This window comes from Mixophyes fleayi, chromosome 7 (genome assembly GCF_038048845.1).
Source record: "Mixophyes fleayi isolate aMixFle1 chromosome 7, aMixFle1.hap1, whole genome shotgun sequence".
Taxonomy (NCBI): Eukaryota; Metazoa; Chordata; class Amphibia; order Anura; family Limnodynastidae; genus Mixophyes; species Mixophyes fleayi.
This window is the reverse complement of record NC_134408.1, coordinates 134,447,416-134,466,372: the sequence shown is the minus strand read 5'-3', so window position 1 is coordinate 134,466,372 and position 18,957 is coordinate 134,447,416. Positions and strand designations below refer to the sequence as shown.

Below are 18,957 nucleotides of genomic sequence, written 5' to 3'. Positions count from 1 at the left end.
GCAGTACTGTCCTACAGGTGGTAGTATTTTTTAGAAAGTGCTCACTCCCCCATTGCTCCCGGGGGCAAACGCAAGATTTGTAGAGAGGGGTTTCCAAGCTACAGTGCCAGTGGGCGTGACCAGCATGCATGGGGGCGTGACTATAATTTTAGACAGTGCTTGGCTGCTCTCCAACTCTTCCTATCCACATCATATACACAGACAATTCCTATCCTAATCATATACACGGGGCAAGCCACCTCAAGCATACAGTGCCCCATGCTGGGAGGGGGTTTTTCCAGACATTAGGAAACCCCCCTCGGTTTGCCTATGGCTCCTGACCTCCTGTATTTATACGCCACTATGCCGTATAACCTCTTCCCTCCTCCAGCCTGGGTCTGCGGTGCCCCCAAAAGTGAAGACTCCAAAGGATTCAGGGGGGGGGGTGCCACAGCCACTAGACAAAGGAAGCAGAAACTTTTAAAGGCCAGCCTATACCCTGGTTCCAATCTGCAAGGAAACACAGAACAAAAGTAAAAAGAATACTGAGAAATTTAAAACAAAATAGTGTCATTACAGCCCCAGACATTCAGACGGAAATTTAAAGATTCTTCTTCTCCTGCAAAAAGGCCAGGGCAAGGGAAAAAGTATTGTTATACTGAGTGTAGGTGTAATATAAGAATATACAGAAATATAAAATCTGCTCGTTTGCTGTAGTGAGATCAATGGCAATGTTTAATTCTGCAGTTTTACGCAGTATGCTGCCACCTTTACTTGACTTTTTAATTTATTCTCTTGGATATGCACCACAGCAGAGTTTACTAAGTACATTGCTTTTTCTTTCAGTACTTTTCAGCCATGTATTTATATAATCAGGAACAAAGCTGCTCTATGGGCACCAACAAAAAAACAAAACAAAACGACCTAATACCTGATGATAAAACTACATGGCTGTAAGAACACAGAGGGGAGCCTGAAGGATAAAGAGCTGTGTTAAATACAGTTGCTTGTACAAGGAAATAAATGAAAGTGATCTGAAGGTGGACAACTCGTTTATAAATCATACTTGTCAATCTTACACATCTCACCTCAAGAGGATGTAGCACTGCAAATTGTATCATTTTGGCCCCACACCCCCGCGGAAAAGTTCCGCAATCGCGTCATTGCGCTATGGAGGGCTGGGCCACAATGCCACGAATTGTGTCACTGTGGCCCCCGTCCCACCCACTTTTCTAGGATGTGGGTGGGATCCAAGAGAAAGGCCCGTTCTCCTGGGGTTCGGGAACTACCCGAAATTCGTAAGTATCACAGGAGAGTGGGCAAGTTTTTGTAATATATATATATATATATATATATATATATATATATATATATATATATATATGTGTGTATATATATATATATATATATATATATATATATATATATATATATATATATATATATATATTTATTTATTAGTTAGTCTTAAAGGACCACTAAACTCCCAAATTACAAATATATATATACCATCCGGTTAAAATCATCTGTCAGACAGAACGTACGCTATGAATCCTAAATGGGCTTTCCATTCAAATTTTCCTACGTGCCCAGAATCGTAGTGTTCCGTCCCTGATTTACGCAACTTTACCTATAGATTTGATTTAGAGTAATGCTGTAGTCTGCATTGTATAGGTATCTGTGATCCGTAATCCAACCGTTATGAATATTTGAGCAACACTCATAGAGTTTGGTGCTCAGTAAGTAATATCAGACTGCACTGAACAGGTTAAATCTTGCTATTGTCTCATGTTATTGCAGCCGAGCCCTTTCGTGGAATAAACATGTGATCTGTTTCACTTTCTCCCAGAATAAGATCTAAGTTCTGACTGAACCTGACAGATGTAATCGGTGCTGTGTCTGTGTGTCATACATTGCACACACCCACACACACAAAACTACAAGAACAATTGTGGGAGAATAGTCTGGCTGCTCTGTAATCTGAGATAGTGTATTGTGTCTGTAAGGAACAATATTTTCAGCATACAGGACACAGTGTGATAACTTTTCCAGTGCTTTTTTTGGTACTTATTTTAACTATAGTAAATCTTAGCACTATTGACCTTATTTGGCTCGCTCTTATCTTCAGTACCTAATTGCTTCCTAATATGTAACTATTTCATAACCGTTTCAGCAAAAGATGAATACAAAATATTCAGCCAAATACTGAAAATCTTAGTTTTGCATTTTAAATTTAAGTAAGTAGGGTTTAATTGACAAACAAAAAATGGTTTTGCCATTTCAGCTTTTAAGTGCAATAACCTGCAGAGTATTACAATTTTGGATTTGGATTGGCAAAACCCTTAGGCTTTGGGAAAAATCTGGTACAGAATCCTGAAATTGGTGCTTACCTATATTTCATACTTGCCTACTTTCTCTAACCTATTTCCTGGAGAGAGGCGTGACTGTAGGACGGGAGGGGGCGGGGCGTGACCAAACGCGACATTTTGGCAACGGAAATGCCGTTTTGTCGTGGGGGGCGGGGCCAATGTGACACGATTAACTGCGAATCGCATCATTTTGGGGTGCCAGTAGCTGGATGCGGGAGATTTGCCAGCTCTCCCGGGCGTCCGTGAGACCGACCCGAATTTCGGGAGTCTCCTGGACATTCCGGGAGAGTTGGCAAGTATGCTATATTTTACCAATTGTTAAAGCAGATCTCACAGCAAACATACATAAAACATATCCTTATCATTTTTACTGAAAAGGGCCTTGATATATGTAAAGTTTGACGAGATTTGACGTGAGGCCATATTGTCACAAATCACATAATCCCCCCCACACACACACACTCCCACTTGTACTTTGGATCTCCCAAAAAGAAGAGAAGTATCCAATTAAACTGAAAGAGTAGCATAATGGTAAGCTCTTCATCTATTGTGGAACTACAAGTCCCAGCAAGTGGCTGGCAGCGATTGCAGGAACTTGGTATTTCTCCACAGACAGAGGGACACAAGTTGCCTGAACCTTTTGTAACCAGATGCTCTACAAAATGTAATTATTTTTTTAATTTTCTTTATGGTAAATAATATAAATATATTTTCCCAGGGTTCAACTTTATTCTTTTAAAGTAAACACGTTGAGCCTGATTCATTAAGAAACATAAGTCTATTTCCATGGCGTATTTGGCTTTTTTCTCTCTGCGTATGATCGAAACCGAAACATTCGCCAAAGAGCGCAGTTCATGTAAATGATCCTTCCGGCAGCCTAACTTTGAAAGGGAGGAACAATGAGGGCAAGGAGCGTATGTACATAGTCCATACTTGCCAACCTTTTAAAACTTCATCCCGGGAGATCCCGGGCAGGGGGACATGGTTGGAGGGCGGATGGGTTAGGGCGCGGTTAATAGCGACAAAATGGCATTTATGTCATGGGTCGGGGCCAAAATGACGCGATTCACCGCGAATCGCGTCATTTTGACAGCAAGTTGCTGTATGCGGGATACTTGCCTGCTCTCCTGGGAGTCTGGGAGACCTCCCCGAATTTCGGGAGTCTCCCGGACATTCCGGGAGAGTTGGCAAGTATGACATAGTCTATGTACAGTAAGCACACATCAGCCTCCGATTCAAGCATTAAGCATCTTCAGATCTGCTTGTAGTTGAATTGGAACACGCGCGTGTGTCCAAATTACTTGCAGTTTTTTGTTGTTGTTTTTTTTTTGTTTGTTTTTTTTAAAAAAGTGCACATTACGTTAGTTTTTTGTGACTTAATTTATCAGGCCCATTATTTATGAAAAGGTGGCTTTAAAAAACTACAGCATGGAAACAAATGTACATCAGCAGCTTTATATATAGTGAAACAAACTCGAATTGCCTTTGTGAAAGGCACCAGCACCCAAAGGGTTATTAGTGTTGTCAAGTCCAAGCTTGGCACCATAAAGCTTCACTTTTTAAAAACAAAAAATAAAAAAAAATCTTGTTATATCATATACAATTATCTAAATGCGAGCAAATGTATTATGTCCTGTATGAATCATTCATGTTCTTCTTTTTTTTTTTAAATTCGTTCTCCTGTTGTACTCAAGTGCAAGAAAAACTGCACAATCTAAGTAAATAGGCGGAAATCACTTCTCGTTATTGATTAAAATGTGTCCGCGACAGGACACTGAGAGGAGCAGACAGGTGACCCACTGAAACATTGATCCCTCTATTTGCCCTTTTGCCATAGACAGATTACTTGTGTACTGGTCCCAACCACTGCAGACAGATCATACGCTAGATATTTTACATAATCAATGTTATATTAAGGATTTGGGACACCGGCTGCATATATCAACAACAGCACCCATTATTCACACATCGTCTCATTTCGTATTTTTGTGGTAGTATCAGTGCTCTCATCCTGAGATTTTATCTGTTGTTACCACTGATCAAGTAATCCCGAAATTAATTACTCAAACCACATAGTTCCCCGGACCTAGGAATGTGATGAGATTTCTTTAAGGCAAGTTTTATGGGATGTAACTTTTTAGGGAAGATGATTAATCTAATGCCAATGTGATGCCTGTATTTGAAAATATTGAACATTTTTTTTTAACCTCTATCCTCTTTATTCTAAAATGGTTTAAATAGAAAAAAAAAGTTTGATGTCAATTTAGCAACTTGAGTGTACAATTCTATTGTACATAAGCTGTATTGCACACTATTACTTTGTACAGTGCATAATTATCAAAGTAAAATTTAGTTTGAATCTATATATTTACTTATTAATATATTAATATTAAAATTAAATCTGTTTTCATTTATTTTCTTTGATAATTTGTTATGTAGTCCATTGATACAATGTCATTTCCATTTATTTCTGTACCAGTTGATTATATATAGTTTGTTAATATTGAAGTAACATTCCGTTTGAATTCAGTCGTTTACTTATTGATTATATACAGTTCATTATTATTGCAGTAACATTCTTTTGTTGGCTAATTAATTGTATAGTCAATTAATACGTAAAATTTTGTTTACATCTAGTGTATGTGTTCACTAATTATATCGCACGCCAAAACAAATTAATTATTATTATTGACTGTGGTGTATGTGCCGACAAGAGTTGTTAATTATCCCATTCTTAAGGCTACAATTACATTGTTTATCATATGTTTAGTGATTTATATAGTTGTGTTTACTATCCTCTTTGTATAAATTCATTAATGGGTGTTCAATAAATTAATCCTATTAGTTATATTGTGAAATGTATTAATAGCTTCATTAGGCCTTCATGTAAATAGGCCATGTGGTAGCGTTAAATCGTACAGCAGGTTAAGGCTGTGATGTGGAAGAGACAATGTATTTTTTAAATAATTGTGGTGAGATCTAGCCAGCCATCACGTATATTCAGTGTGACAGGGACAGATGTGACGGATTGGTTCTGACACACTTCGATACCACAAGTCAGTGGCTTGAGGTGACTCATGTCCTTCCTTTAATTCTGGCCTCTGCTGCAGGACAGCACAATGATGCTCGAATGAACCTTGCCATCGCTCTCACTGCTGCCAGGTACGGGGCTGCCACAGCCAATTACACTGAAGTGGTGGGCTTGCTGAAGAAGACAGATCCGGAGAGCGGCATAGAGCGCGTCTGTGGCGCACGTTGCAGAGACGTTCTAACAGGTATGTGACTTGTAGCCCTCTGTACAGACAGCCTTGTTCTGATAATTAACTCATTCATGGAGTTTGCTGGGGTCTTTTTTCAGAATGTTCAGATGTTATTTTATTTACGGTCTCAATAAAGATTCTGGGTGAATTTCTAATCCTATTTTTTCAGAACTCCCGTTCGTAAACACGAAATCTGTAAAATTATTAGTATTTCAATTTTTCTAAAGCAGGTTTCAGCACCCATTGGCCTTTCAGCTTCTCTAGAACTATAAGTCCCAGCAAGGCCAAAGTTCCTACGTCAGCTCTAGACATCTGTAGAATAATATGTTTCTTTAAATAACCATAGACATGACATTGTGTTATTCTATATACCCTTACAGAGGTCTGCGGGACATTGTACTATTCTATATACCCTTACATAGGTCTGCGGGACATTGTACTATTCTATATACCCTTACAGAGGTCTGCAGGACATTGTACTATTCTATATACCCTTACAGAGGTCTGCAGGACATTGTGTTATTCTATATACCCTTACAGAGGTCTGCGGGACATTGTGCTATTCTATATACCTTACATAGGTCTGCTGGACATTGTACTATTCTATATACCCTTACATAGGTCTGCAGGACATTGTACTATTCTATATACCCTTACAGAGGTCTGCAGGACATTGTGCTATTCTATATACCTTACAGAGGTCTGCAGGACATTGTGCTATTCTATGTACCCTTACAGAGGTCTGCAGGACATTGTGCTATTCTATATACCCTTACATAGGTCTGCAGGACATTGTGCTATTATATATACCCTTACATAGGTCTGCAGGACATTGTACTATTCTATATACCCTTACAGAGGTCTGCAGGCATTGTACTATTCTATGTACCCTTACAGAGGTCTGCAGGACATTGTGCTATTCTATATACCCTTACAGAGGTCTGCGGGACATTGTGCTATTCTATATACCTTACATAGGTCTGCTGGACATTGTACTATTCTATATACCCTTACATAGGTCTGCAGGACATTGTACTATTCTATATACCCTTACAGAGGTCTGCAGGACATTGTGCTATTCTATATACCTTACAGAGGTCTGCAGGACATTGTGCTATTCTATGTACCCTTACAGAGGTCTGCAGGACATTGTGCTATTCTATATACCCTTACATAGGTCTGCAGGACATTGTGCTATTATATATACCCTTACATAGGTCTGCAGGACATTGTACTATTCTATATACCCTTACAGAGGTCTGCAGGCATTGTACTATTCTATGTACCCTTACAGAGGTCTGCAGGACATTGTGCTATTCTATATACCCTTACATAGGTCTGCAGGACATTGTGCTATTCTATATACCCTTACATAGGTCTGCAGGACATTGTACTATTCTATATACCCTTACATAGGTCTGCAGGACATTGTACTATTCTATATACCCTTACAGAGGTCTGCAGGACATTGTACTATTCTATATACCTTACATAGGTCTGCAGGACATTGTGCTATTCTATATACCTTACATAGGTCTGCAGGACATTGTGTTATTCTATATACCCTTACAGAGGTCTGCGGGACATTGTGTTATTCTATATACCTTACATAGGTCTGCAGGACATTGTACTATTCTATATACCTTACATAGGTCTGCAGGACATTGTACTATTCTATATACCCTTACAGAGGTCTGCAGGACATTGTGCTATTCTATATACCCTTACAGAGGTCTGCAGGACATTGTACTATTCTATATACCCTTACAGAGGTCTGCGGGACATTGTGCTATTCTATATACCTTACATAGGTCTGCAGGACATTGTACTATTCTATATACCCTTACAGAGGTCTGCAGGACATTGTGCTATTCTATATACCCTTACAGAGGTCTAAAGGACATTGTGCTATTCTATATACCCTTACAGAGGTCTGCAGGACATTGTACTATTCTATATACCCTTACAGAGGTCTGCAGGACATTGTGCTATTCTATATACCCTTACAGAGGTCTGCAGGACATTGTGTTATTCTATATACCCTTACAGAGGTCTGCAGGACATTGTGCTATTCTATATACCTTACAGAGGTCTGCAGGACATTGTGTTATTCTATATACCCTTACAGAGGTCTGCAGGACATTGTGCTATTCTATATACCTTACAGAGGTCTGCAGGACATTGTGTTATTCTATCTACCCTTACAGAGGTCTGCAGGACATTGTGCTATTCTATATACCCTTACAGAGGTCTGCAGGACATTGTGTTATTCTATATACCCTTACAGAGGTCTGCAGGACATTGTACTCTTCTATATACCTTACAGAGGTCTGCAGGACATTGTACTATTCTATATACCCTTACAGAGGTCTGCAGGACATTGTACTATTATATATACCTTACATAGGTCTGCAGGACATTGTGCTATTCTATATACCCTTACAGAGGTCTGCAGGACATTGTACTATTCTATATACCTTACATAGGTCTGCGGGACATTGTGCTATTCTATATACCTTACATAGGTCTGCAGGACATTGTGTTATTCTATATACCTTACATAGGTCTGCAGGACATTGTGCTAATCTATATACCCTTACATAGGTCTGCTGGACATTGTGTTATTCTATATACCCTTACAGAGATCTGCAGGACATTGTGCTATTCTATATACCTTACATAGGTCTGCGGGACATTGTGCTATTTTATATATCCTTACATAGGTCTGCTGGACATTGTGTTAGTCTATATACCCTTACAGAGGTCTGCAGGACATTGTGCTATTCTATATACCCTTACATAGGTCTGCTGGACATTGTGTTATTCTATATACCCTTACAGAGATCTGCAGGACATTGTGTTATTCTATATACCTTACATAGGTCTGCGGGACATTGTGCTATTTTATATATCCTTACATAGGTCTGCTGGACATTGTGTTATTCTATATACCCTTACAGAGATCTGCAGGACATTGTGTTATCCTATATACCCTTACAGAGATCTGCAGGACATTGTGTTATCCTATATACCCTTACAAAGGTCTGCAGGACATTAGATAATATTTTTATATTTCATATTTTGAGTGCTTCATTCAGTTTTTCTTTCACAGATCAAATGTTTAATGTCAGAGCCAAATGTGTCATCAATGCCACAGGACCATTCACAGACTCTGTGCGGAAGATGGATGATCAAGAGACCGCTAACATCTGCCAGCCCAGTGCCGGGGTGCACATTGTGATGCCAGGATACTACAGGTATTTTGCTTGGGTGTGCTGGTAAAACAGCAGCACAGTAGAACAGACCTGGCCAACTTGTGGCTTCCCAGGTGTTGTGAAACTACAAGTCCCAGCATATCCTACCAGCTAGCGACTGGCTAACTACTGGCAAAGGATGCTGGGTCTTTCTGTAGTTTCACAGAGAGCCGCAGGTGGGCCAGGCCTGCAGTAGAAAGTCGCACAACTGAATCTGTTGGAGAAGTAAGCGCTGGAACCGGGAATGGATGCTGTGCTCAGTACATTCAAGTGGTTGCTGATTGAAATTTAAATTAATGAGTCAATTCCGGTGACCTGCAATAGAGAATTAGCCTTAATGCTGAAGCAGATTGAGGTTTAGGTCCACGGTGTGACTGCTGAAATCATGAATGATCTTCAAGGATCTAACGTCCTCAGCATAAACAGCATTAAAGGATAATTCCACCCAAAACTATGATTTTCAGTTTTGGGTGGAGTGTCCCAAGTAAACTCTGGTCCCAAAAGGTTACCTGCATGGAGTCCTGTGTTTAGGCTTCCTGATGGTGCTTATCCTTCTCCTCTCACTCCTGCATATTCTGGCTGGCATCAACAGAACATGGCCTATCTGAGAGATAAAAGACCGCTTCATCTGTAGAAAGGAAAGTGCCCCTTGCTCCTTCCACTCTGTTTTTTACAGACAGGCAAAGTGTTGTCGGCCATCAAACACTACAATCGGAGCCTTGCAATAGTGAGTCAAGCTATGGCAGGCGCAGCGTTAGACATTGCAGGACTCGTAGCCTGTTCCTGACCCCAAGCAAATAGCATTTTGGAACTGGACTTTACTTAGGATATACCATGCACAATGGAAAATGTAGTTTTGGTGGAATTATCCATTAATGCAACTCTTGTGTCTTTATTATCCTCTTTGGTAGTTTAAAGGATCTCTCATATTGCCATCCTACATGCCACCAATTGTTTATATTATTATATTTGATTTACTATTCTTATACTTACTGACAATATTTAATGTCTTCCGTAGCCCTGATAATATGGGACTGCTTGATCCAGCCACTAGTGATGGCAGAGTGATATTTTTCTTGCCATGGGAGAAGATGACCATTGCTGGGACAACAGACACTCCGACAGAGGTCACGCACCACCCCATTCCCACAGAGCATGACATTAATTTCATATTAACTGAAGTGCGCAATTACCTGAGCAGTGACGTGGAAGGTAAAACAAGTTGCTGTCATATACTTATCCTGCAATTGTTGATGTATCTGCTTTTCTTCTAATACTTAACTGACATATGTGTTAAACTTGTTTTGTGATTGGGCAATAATACGTGTTGACTGTTTTTGCAGCATTTTAAGCTGATTTTGGACAATCTCATGTAGCCAGTCGTTTCCCTCCATATAGTTCTTTAGTGGGGGTGCCGAGGGAAAGTTACTCTGCGTTTGAATGATCTGTATGTACAGATAGGAGCTACGGCTCAGCATTGTCCTAGCTCAGGCCTGGCCAACTTGTAGCTCTCCCGGGGCTGCGAAACTATATAAGTTCCAGCATACATTGCCAGCTATCGAATGGATATCATCTGGCAGAGCATGCTGGGGATTGTAGTTTCAGAATACCTGGAGAGCCATAGGTTTGCAAGGCCTTTTCTAGCTACTTCAATAGCTAGTACAGGTTCCGATCACAGCTGTTGGAAGGGATCTCTGCAGGCTGCTGCGGAACAACGGGAGCAAAGTGCTGATAACAGCAGAGCTCCAATGTAGGGCTGAACAGTAGACAACCCCTTTTATGATCATTCTCCCGCCATCTAGATTTTTGGGTTTTCGCCCCCTGGGATCACCACCATTTTCATGATTCAGATACCTTCATAAAAGTCTTCTGTTTTTGCAACATGTTTACAAAGTTTTTTTGCATTATACATCCTCTGTTCATAAGGAAAGGTGCTTAGTTAATTTTTAAAAAGTATTACATTCACAATCTCCGCTCACGAGCGTAGCACTAATTCATTAGATTGCTGGAATGAGGTCACTGTGCTGCAGAACATTCTCAGTATTATTATAAGCACTATCTTTTCTCGTGAAGCGAGCAATTATTCAATATGTTCCTTACGATGACAGCAATTTGTCATTTGATTTGTAATCTTTAAAGTGACAGCAATCTTTCTATTTCTGTCCAAAGTACCTTTCTCCTGTTGTGCATTATGCCCCCCTGCCGTGGCACATTTTACATAGTGAGAGAAAGCCGTCACATAGACAATTACAGGACCCCATCATACACGCTCATGGATTTAGTTTGGTATTTTTTGCACTTCGGTGGCCAAATTGCTCCATCACAAGTAGCAAAGCTGCATTCTTTTCTGCTGTTTTCTGTCATCATTTGTGTGTTTTGTACTTAGATAGATATCTTTAAAGATTGATATAAGAGAAGATTATTTATCTATTTATCTCTCTCTCTCTCTCTCTCTATATATATATATATATATATATATATATATATATATATATATTCTAAACCATTTTTTAAATCAACTGAGCAATACAAAGTAATCTATGTTGTGCACGAACAATAACACTATAAGGGCTAAATGCTGAAAACGAACACGTGATTTATGTTATTTTAATGCATTGTGCTACAATTTTATTGTACTGGTATCTCGTTTTAACGGGGACAGCAGTGTTCTAAACATTTTCAGTGCAATGGTAAAAATTAGTCCTTTTTTTTTTTTTTTTTAAATCCCGGAATCTTTGAGCTTTTTCAGTATGTTTAACAAAAAATAAATAAAAACATTGATAAGATAGGTAACGTTAGCACTTATCTCGGTGATGGATCATCACAATTCCCTACATGGATGGGTCACTAACTGCCAAATGGGAATGTGCCCTTTAAAATCTGTCAAAGTGTGTGTGTGTGTGTGTGTGTGTGTGTGTGTGTGTGTGTGTGTGTGTCTCTGTGTGTGTGTGTGTCTCTGTATGTGTATGTGTGTGTGTGTGTGTCTGTGTGTGTGTGTGTCTCTGTGTGTGTGTGTGTCTCTGTGTGTGTATGTGTGTGTGTGTGTCTCTGTGTGTGTGTGTGTGTGTGTGTGTATGTGTCTCTGTGTGTATGTGTGTGTCTCTGTGTGTGTGTATGTATGTGTGTGTGCCTGTGATTAGTTGCTTCATGCCCCTGATGACAGCTCGCCTATTTTATCTTTCCACCATGTGTGGGGGAGTTGGCCGACTTCTATACTTTGCATCACTTTGGAATAGGGGGAGAAAGGAGCGTCAGGGCAGAAAGGCTTGAAGCTGTCAGCGATAAAAGATGGAGCAAATGTTAAAAAAAAAAAAAAAGGTTGACATCGAGGGCCTGATTTCGAGTTTGACGCACCGTGTACCACAGAAACATCCAGCTAAAAATAAAACACGTCAAGCGTGAATACTTACGTACAACGATAGTGTAGAGATGCGGATTGACAGTGTTATTGATAAGTCCAAAAGGTGCATTTTTCACATAAAATGTAAGGACATACAAACACCCCCACATCTTCTGTTTACCACTTAAAAAAGCTAATGGGAATCTTTTTCCCTGCGGTAGTCCTAATGGAAAACACAAAGCAGAAAGCTGAACAGATGCTGCAACTTGACACAACATATCTGTGATACTAATGAATAAAGTGCTGCAACAGCGGTCAATACGTAAGCAACCAATCAGAAGCAGCTAGATAGTAAACGCAGTGCACATCTGTACACAAGGGTTCAGGTACCCACTAAGATATGCCTCTAATAAGAGCACCTGCGGATGTGCTAAGTCTCATCAGGCCGCGTGTCCAAGGAGCGTGATACACTTTGGTGGCCATTTTGTAAGCTGAATCAATATTCATAAAAATGAAGGCTCTCAGTACACTAGGAACCAGTGACATAACTAAGGCAAGAGACGACGTCTTAAAAGTAAACAAGATCACCTCGGTCTTTAAGTACCCCCAATAGGTCAGGAGTTTTCTCTGTGAGGACTCGTAAGAAAATAACTGAACCATTGAAGCAGCTACTGTGTGATGAAACTCAGTTTATGCCTCCATATGATCTCTCTGTGCCTCTCTCGGTGCTTCTCTGCATCCAGGCTCGAATCGCACTGATTGGTTAATCACCTGTCACTCGTTCCAGCGTCTGTCTGTAGTGTTGTGGGCTCTCGATGCGATCAGATGATTGGATCACTGGGGCTGGAGTTTCGAACTGCTTCCTATTTAAACCTGCACTGACACTTGCTCGGTGTCAGTGCAACTCGTGTGCTGTGCTTCTGACTTCCAGTTCTCCTCAGCCGCTACCTATACACTTGGGATCACCGTGTACCAGTATCGCCTGTCTGACCAAGTCTGTAGAACGTCCTTGTGTACTTCGCTGCCTGAACCGTGTACTAGTAATTGCCTGTCTGACCAAGACTGTGGAACGTCCTTGTGTACTTCGCTGCCTGAACCTTGTACCAGTTCCCGGCGTGTCTGATTACTCTCTACCTGGTCTCAGTGTACCAGTTCCCGGTGTGTCTGACTACTCTGATACCTTCACTGCATCCTTCCAGATCTGCTGTTCTCTAGTGACTTTCTTAAGTATACAGATCCAGTGTTACATTCTGAGCCAATCCTGAGGGCCGCGACCTGTGGATTCCTGGCAGCTAAGCCCATCCCGCCTTGTGGCGGTTCTTGGTGAACACTGGGGAATCTGTTAGACTCCGCGCCTCTGGTCTGCCTGTGCTAATCAGGATTAACACAGGTATCTGAATTGTAACATAATGACCATAATTAAAGTATACCTGTGGCCTATACAGAGAGGAGGCTTCTAGTTTATGTGTTGAACTGATAGGCAGAATGAAGAATCCCCGTATATCCTAAGGACGATCCATGTTCCATGTGTTAACAATGACATATATCAGGAATATAATGTGGAGCGTAGAGCACAGATTCAGGTAAAGTCCAATGTCAATACCGGCGTCTTCTCAACAGGTGACATTCAGAATTTCACATCAAATCAGTGTAGGTAAATACTCCGTAGTCTGTGGCCAGATTGCCTACTCACGAAATAATAATGTTATTACAGCATGTTAATCTCCACTTCCCTGCTGTAAGAACATTATTATTTGGTGAGTAGGCGATCTGCCAGCAATCTACAAAGTATTATTCTACACTGGTTTTATGTGGAATTCTGAAAATCACTGTTAGGAAAATAATGGACATTAGAGTGTTGCTGATTCTGTCCTCTACACTCCAGACTTCATTGCTGATACAGTCATGAAGAAGAAGGAAAGTCCACTCTCATCTTCTAAATCTGTGTTTTAAAATATCAGCACATGATGATCCGTCATGTGGTCCTCTTCAAGTCTGTTTCATTTGATAACTCTAATCTCATGGGACAAATAACAGAATAGGTGTTTCTGTGTCATTTTTTATTTAACAAAATATAGGTTTGCACGAAGAAGCTGTATGTAACAGTTAGTAAAGCAATTGTAAAGCGCTACGGAATTTTCTGGCACTATATAAATAAATGATGATGATGATGAAGTACATCTTTATCATTCAGTAGCTTGTAAAGAACATCTTTAACAGCAGTTGCTTTGAAGTAATCATTTTCTATACTCGTTTATCAGTTTTTCACATTGTATTTGAGGAATATTGTCCCACTCCTAGTTACAATACCGCTTTAGGTCATTGATGTTTGATGGTATTTGTTTATGCACAGCTCTTTTAAAGGTCCTATCACAGCATCTCAATAGGGTTGAGGACTTTGACTTGGCCATTACAAAACCTTGATTTAATTATGTCCTTGTCCTGCCATCCAGTTGTAGATTTGCTGGCGTACTTGTCTTTGTCCTGTTGTAGGATCTGATGTCAGCCAGGCTTGAGTTGTGGCCCAGATTGCCTCTTCTTTGGTCTTCTCTTACTAGAGATTGTTTCAGAAGTCTTACATTTTGTTTAGATACAATTTTGCGAACCTAAACCATACTGTGATGTCTTACATTTTTATTAGTAGAGAAGGGACTTTTTCCTGGCTAGCCTTCCATGGAATCAATACCTGTTCAGTCTCTTTCTGAAGGTGGAGTCATGGGGTTTACAGTGTTGAGAGAGAGACTTTTAGATCCCTGGATGTAGTTTCCGAGGTCTTTGTAATTTCTTGGGGTGTCACACATTCTGAAAAGTTACTGCAACACCCACATCGGGGTAGATTGGCAGTGGTCTTCAGTAATCTCCATTGGTAAATACGAAGGACTTCAAATTGTTTGAAAAGCTCCCTATAACCCTTTCTAGATAGACAAGCTTCAACAATTGCTTCTCTGAATGCTCCAGAACACTCTTCCAAAGGTTCTGCTGTTATATAAAGAAGGTAGCACTTCCTATTGATTTGATTAGCACTGACGTCCAAGTTGCGTTCGGACATGAATCAGGCCAGGGGCGGGCTGGGCCGCTCAGTCTAACCACTTTTTGGGCCGTCCGTCACCCCCCCCCCCCATGTGATGCGGCCGCCTGTGTGCCCCCCGGGCTGAAATTTGCCGTACTGTAATACTTTGTGTAATTAGTCATCCCTAGAAAAATGCTGCATCACATTACTGTTGGTTAGCAGTAACTAGATGACATTAATCTTATTTTTACATTGTTTTTGTGGCAAGAAGTAGCAGTTAAAAGGAGTAATTCACAGATTATGAATTAATTTCTAGATTTATAGTAAAGGCTCATTTATTAACATAGCGGTTAGGGGAAAAAAATTAGCATTGCACTGTCTTTCAGAGGTAGCTTTTCAGTGCAACTTGTGAGGGGGGAGTTGTAAGAAAATTAAGGTGTTAAATTATTTATTTCCAGATTTCTCAGTTTAGAGGGAACCGTGGTTCTCCAGCCACCACACATACCCCCAATGTAAATTCAGCCACTAGGATAAAGTTACATATATTTATTTGTTTAGAAAATTTAAAGATCGGCAATTATAGACCCCCATTAACGCAATCAATATGACAACTAGAAAATGATTAATTTATTTATGAAGGCATTTTTGTAACATGATAGTAGAGTATATTACACAGCAAGAAGTGAAACATTTGATTGTTTGTTTACCATTCATGTAGTAGAATGTCCTGAAGTTGTGATTATTTGTGTAGATTTTGAGCATATTCAGGGATTTCCTGGTTTCTATTTATATTTTGCATAGTTTTCTATATTAAGAACTCCATGGAACAGACCGCTTGATACGATCTTTCCATGTTGTTCAGGTATGTTTAATCATGCATTACCACCCACCTTGGAACATATTTTCCTAGACGGCTGTGAGGTATGTTGACACTTGCACTTCATCCCTCTATCTTGTCTCTAGCTCCTAGTGAATTGTTAGGCTGCAGTTTTATGAATGGTTCACCCCCCCAGAATAATGTCTCCCTCCACTATGTGTCCATATCAGCTCCACTTTCACAGAGAATCTCATACTTCATAAACAAAATCTGGAATTATTGTGATCTTACTCGCTGAACCTCTGCAGTTCTCGGGTCCTGCAGTTATGTTTCATGAAGCAATATTACAGCAGCCAGTAAGTGACCTGTTGTAGTATTGTACAAATATTCACCAACATGGATTTTGCTTATTAATCTGAACATGAAAACTTTATTCACGCTCAGTAGTCTTTATGCATAATAGAGAATCTGCCGCTTTATTTCTCATTTCTTCTGAAATGCATTAAACACGTCTGATAAACAGATGCCTTCACATATTTAAATTGATAATCCAGGACATTTGATCAATGGGAACCAGCATGCAGGTAGCATTTGATATCCCCAAACTGTGGAGGTATTGTCTGAGTTGAAATAAGCACATTGTGTAACAATCAGACTATCAGTTCCTTAGACACTAGTGACATCATGGAGATGTTAGTGGATATTGGTTCAGCCCACAAAATGGCTGCCTCCACTGTGTGTAGGGGGCGGGTTTACTTTAACACAGCTGCCAACTGTCCCCCTTTTGAAGAGACCTCCTGTATCTTGGTCTTATCTTCCGGTCACATTATCCTATCACATTGTCCTTCCTTTGGGTCTGCCAACCATTTCCTCAAATGGTTTCCCATTTGTTAAGCTTTTTTTATACACAGAAAGACTGAAAATAATTGAAAAAGTCAAAATTAAGGTAAAACACTCCAATGAATATAAGACCCGTATATTAAAATGACACCACCAAATTACAGTATAACACTGCAAATGAATATGAAGTCACCCCCAAAGTAATATTATGCCGCTAAATTGGTGTAATACATTCCAAATCGATATTAATCTTAATTTGACATTTTATTATGTAATTCTTTCAAACTACTATAATCCAACTAGATTAATGCAAAATGCCTTTAGTGTAGATACTAAAGGCCAATTTCACTGAAAATGTTGTTTTGGGTGAAAATAAGTGACATAATAATATAAAATACAAAAACTTACCTCAAGGCATCTAATGGTCCTGACAATCCTAATGTTTCTATGAACAAGGTCTTCCAAGAGGATCTCTGGTACTGGACTGTTTATTTTATACTTTTCTACTGTCTCCAAACTTCCAGGAGACTCTGGAATTTTGTGGGAGACTTCCCAGGAGAATAGGCCACCCTCTCGGATCCCATCTCTTCTCTTATTAAAACGCCAGGGTGCGTCACGTCCCCATCCTTGCCATTTAGAAGGGAGGTTCAAAAAGTGGACGTTAGATACATCTGTGGACACGCCAAACCCATACATTTTATCTCACTAATTCCACCCAAAATGTAATATTTAATTTGGCATGAAATTATTTTTCAAGAGAACCCGTCCATTTATTTTTCTTGTCTTGTGCACTATGTAAGTGTAAAAAGGAACACTAAAGTTTATTATGTTGCTATTGCTTGAGATCAAATGAATTTAATCATTTGGAATAAAATGAACAGGAGGTATGGATTGGATCTAAGCACGTCAGGCCGGTTCCTTCCCCTATCCTTTAAAAATGTCTTTCAAACAGAGAGGAAATGGAAAAAGATAAAATATATATATATTTGCATGGTGTCTGCATAACACGGAACTATCCCTAAGGTAAGGACTCTAGTTATTCTTACTATTTAGAAAGGGAGATCCCCGACATAGTTGGAAAGAACTACAAAGTACACAAAAAATTCAAACTAAAGAATAAAGAATGGAGGAATGTTTCATTATTCAGAATTATGGAAGCCCGGATGGAAGATTTAAAAGGAAGAAAAAAGAAATCATCTCTGTCAACAGCCTTGTTGACAGAATCATTTAAAGGTTAAAAGTTTAGAGTTTCCAGGAAGTAGTAATATATCAAAATGCTATCTGCACCTTATAGTCTTCCTGCAAGTAGAGGAAAATGTAACCCTTGCCGAGTCTCTAAAACATATATGCCCACTTTTTGGGCCTCCCCTCCAGGGTCTTCAAGGGTTCAAGGGGTAAGTGACGTGGGTGTGATGATGCATTTTGCATCATCAAGTCCTGCCCACCACTGCGCAAAGACGCAAATTGTGTCTTAAAGCAGTGGAGATGAGCCTGGTTATGCAAAACACATCATCAAGGCCCCCACATCAAGCCCCCCTCCCCCACAAGAAAGGCAAGTGAGAGCCAGGAGGAGGGCCTACAGAGCTCCATGAAAATCAGGAGTCTCCTATACTCTAAAACTGAGGGTACTGTGCTGTATATACTGTGGGTAAAAAACATTTCATAATTTCTTATCTATTCTTTAATGAATATAACAAACAGTTCAGCAAAATCAAGGAAATTTTTTCTGCATCCTGTGAGCAGTTCTGTTTTTTCACACTGTACACTCTGTGTGCACTAATATGCCAAAATCCTAATTTTCTATAGACTGTAAGCTAGGGAGAAGGGCCCTCTTACCCAGGGGTGTAAATGCTGCTGGAGTAGCCCATATGGTATCTTTGAGACCCAGCGGTGGAGGGCAAGCCATCGATACATGTCTATCCACCCCCAAATTTTGCAATGGGGGCTGGTGATTGCAAGTTACGTCCCCATGCTCTTAAAACTCTGTCTATTAAGCCCTGTGGGTAAATGTATCAAGGTGCGAGTTTACGGCGGGTTTGAAAAGTGGAGATGTTGCCTATAACAGATTCTAGCTATCAGTTTGTAGAA

The 18,957-nt window shown here is 40.0% G+C and overlaps 1 protein-coding gene across 2 annotated transcripts in view; it reads left to right on the top strand.

The window, feature by feature from the left end:
* GPD2 (glycerol-3-phosphate dehydrogenase 2) overlaps positions 1–18,957 on the top strand; it is a 167,378-nt gene that overhangs the window by 56,605 nt on the left and 91,816 nt on the right. For both annotated transcript variants that reach the window (XM_075180846.1, XM_075180847.1), the window contains exons 7-9: positions 5,459–5,623; positions 8,721–8,865; positions 9,881–10,074. In XM_075180846.1, coding sequence (XP_075036947.1) covers positions 5,459–5,623; positions 8,721–8,865; positions 9,881–10,074 — 504 coding nt within the window. The remainder of the gene's footprint in view (positions 1–5,458; positions 5,624–8,720; positions 8,866–9,880; positions 10,075–18,957) is intronic.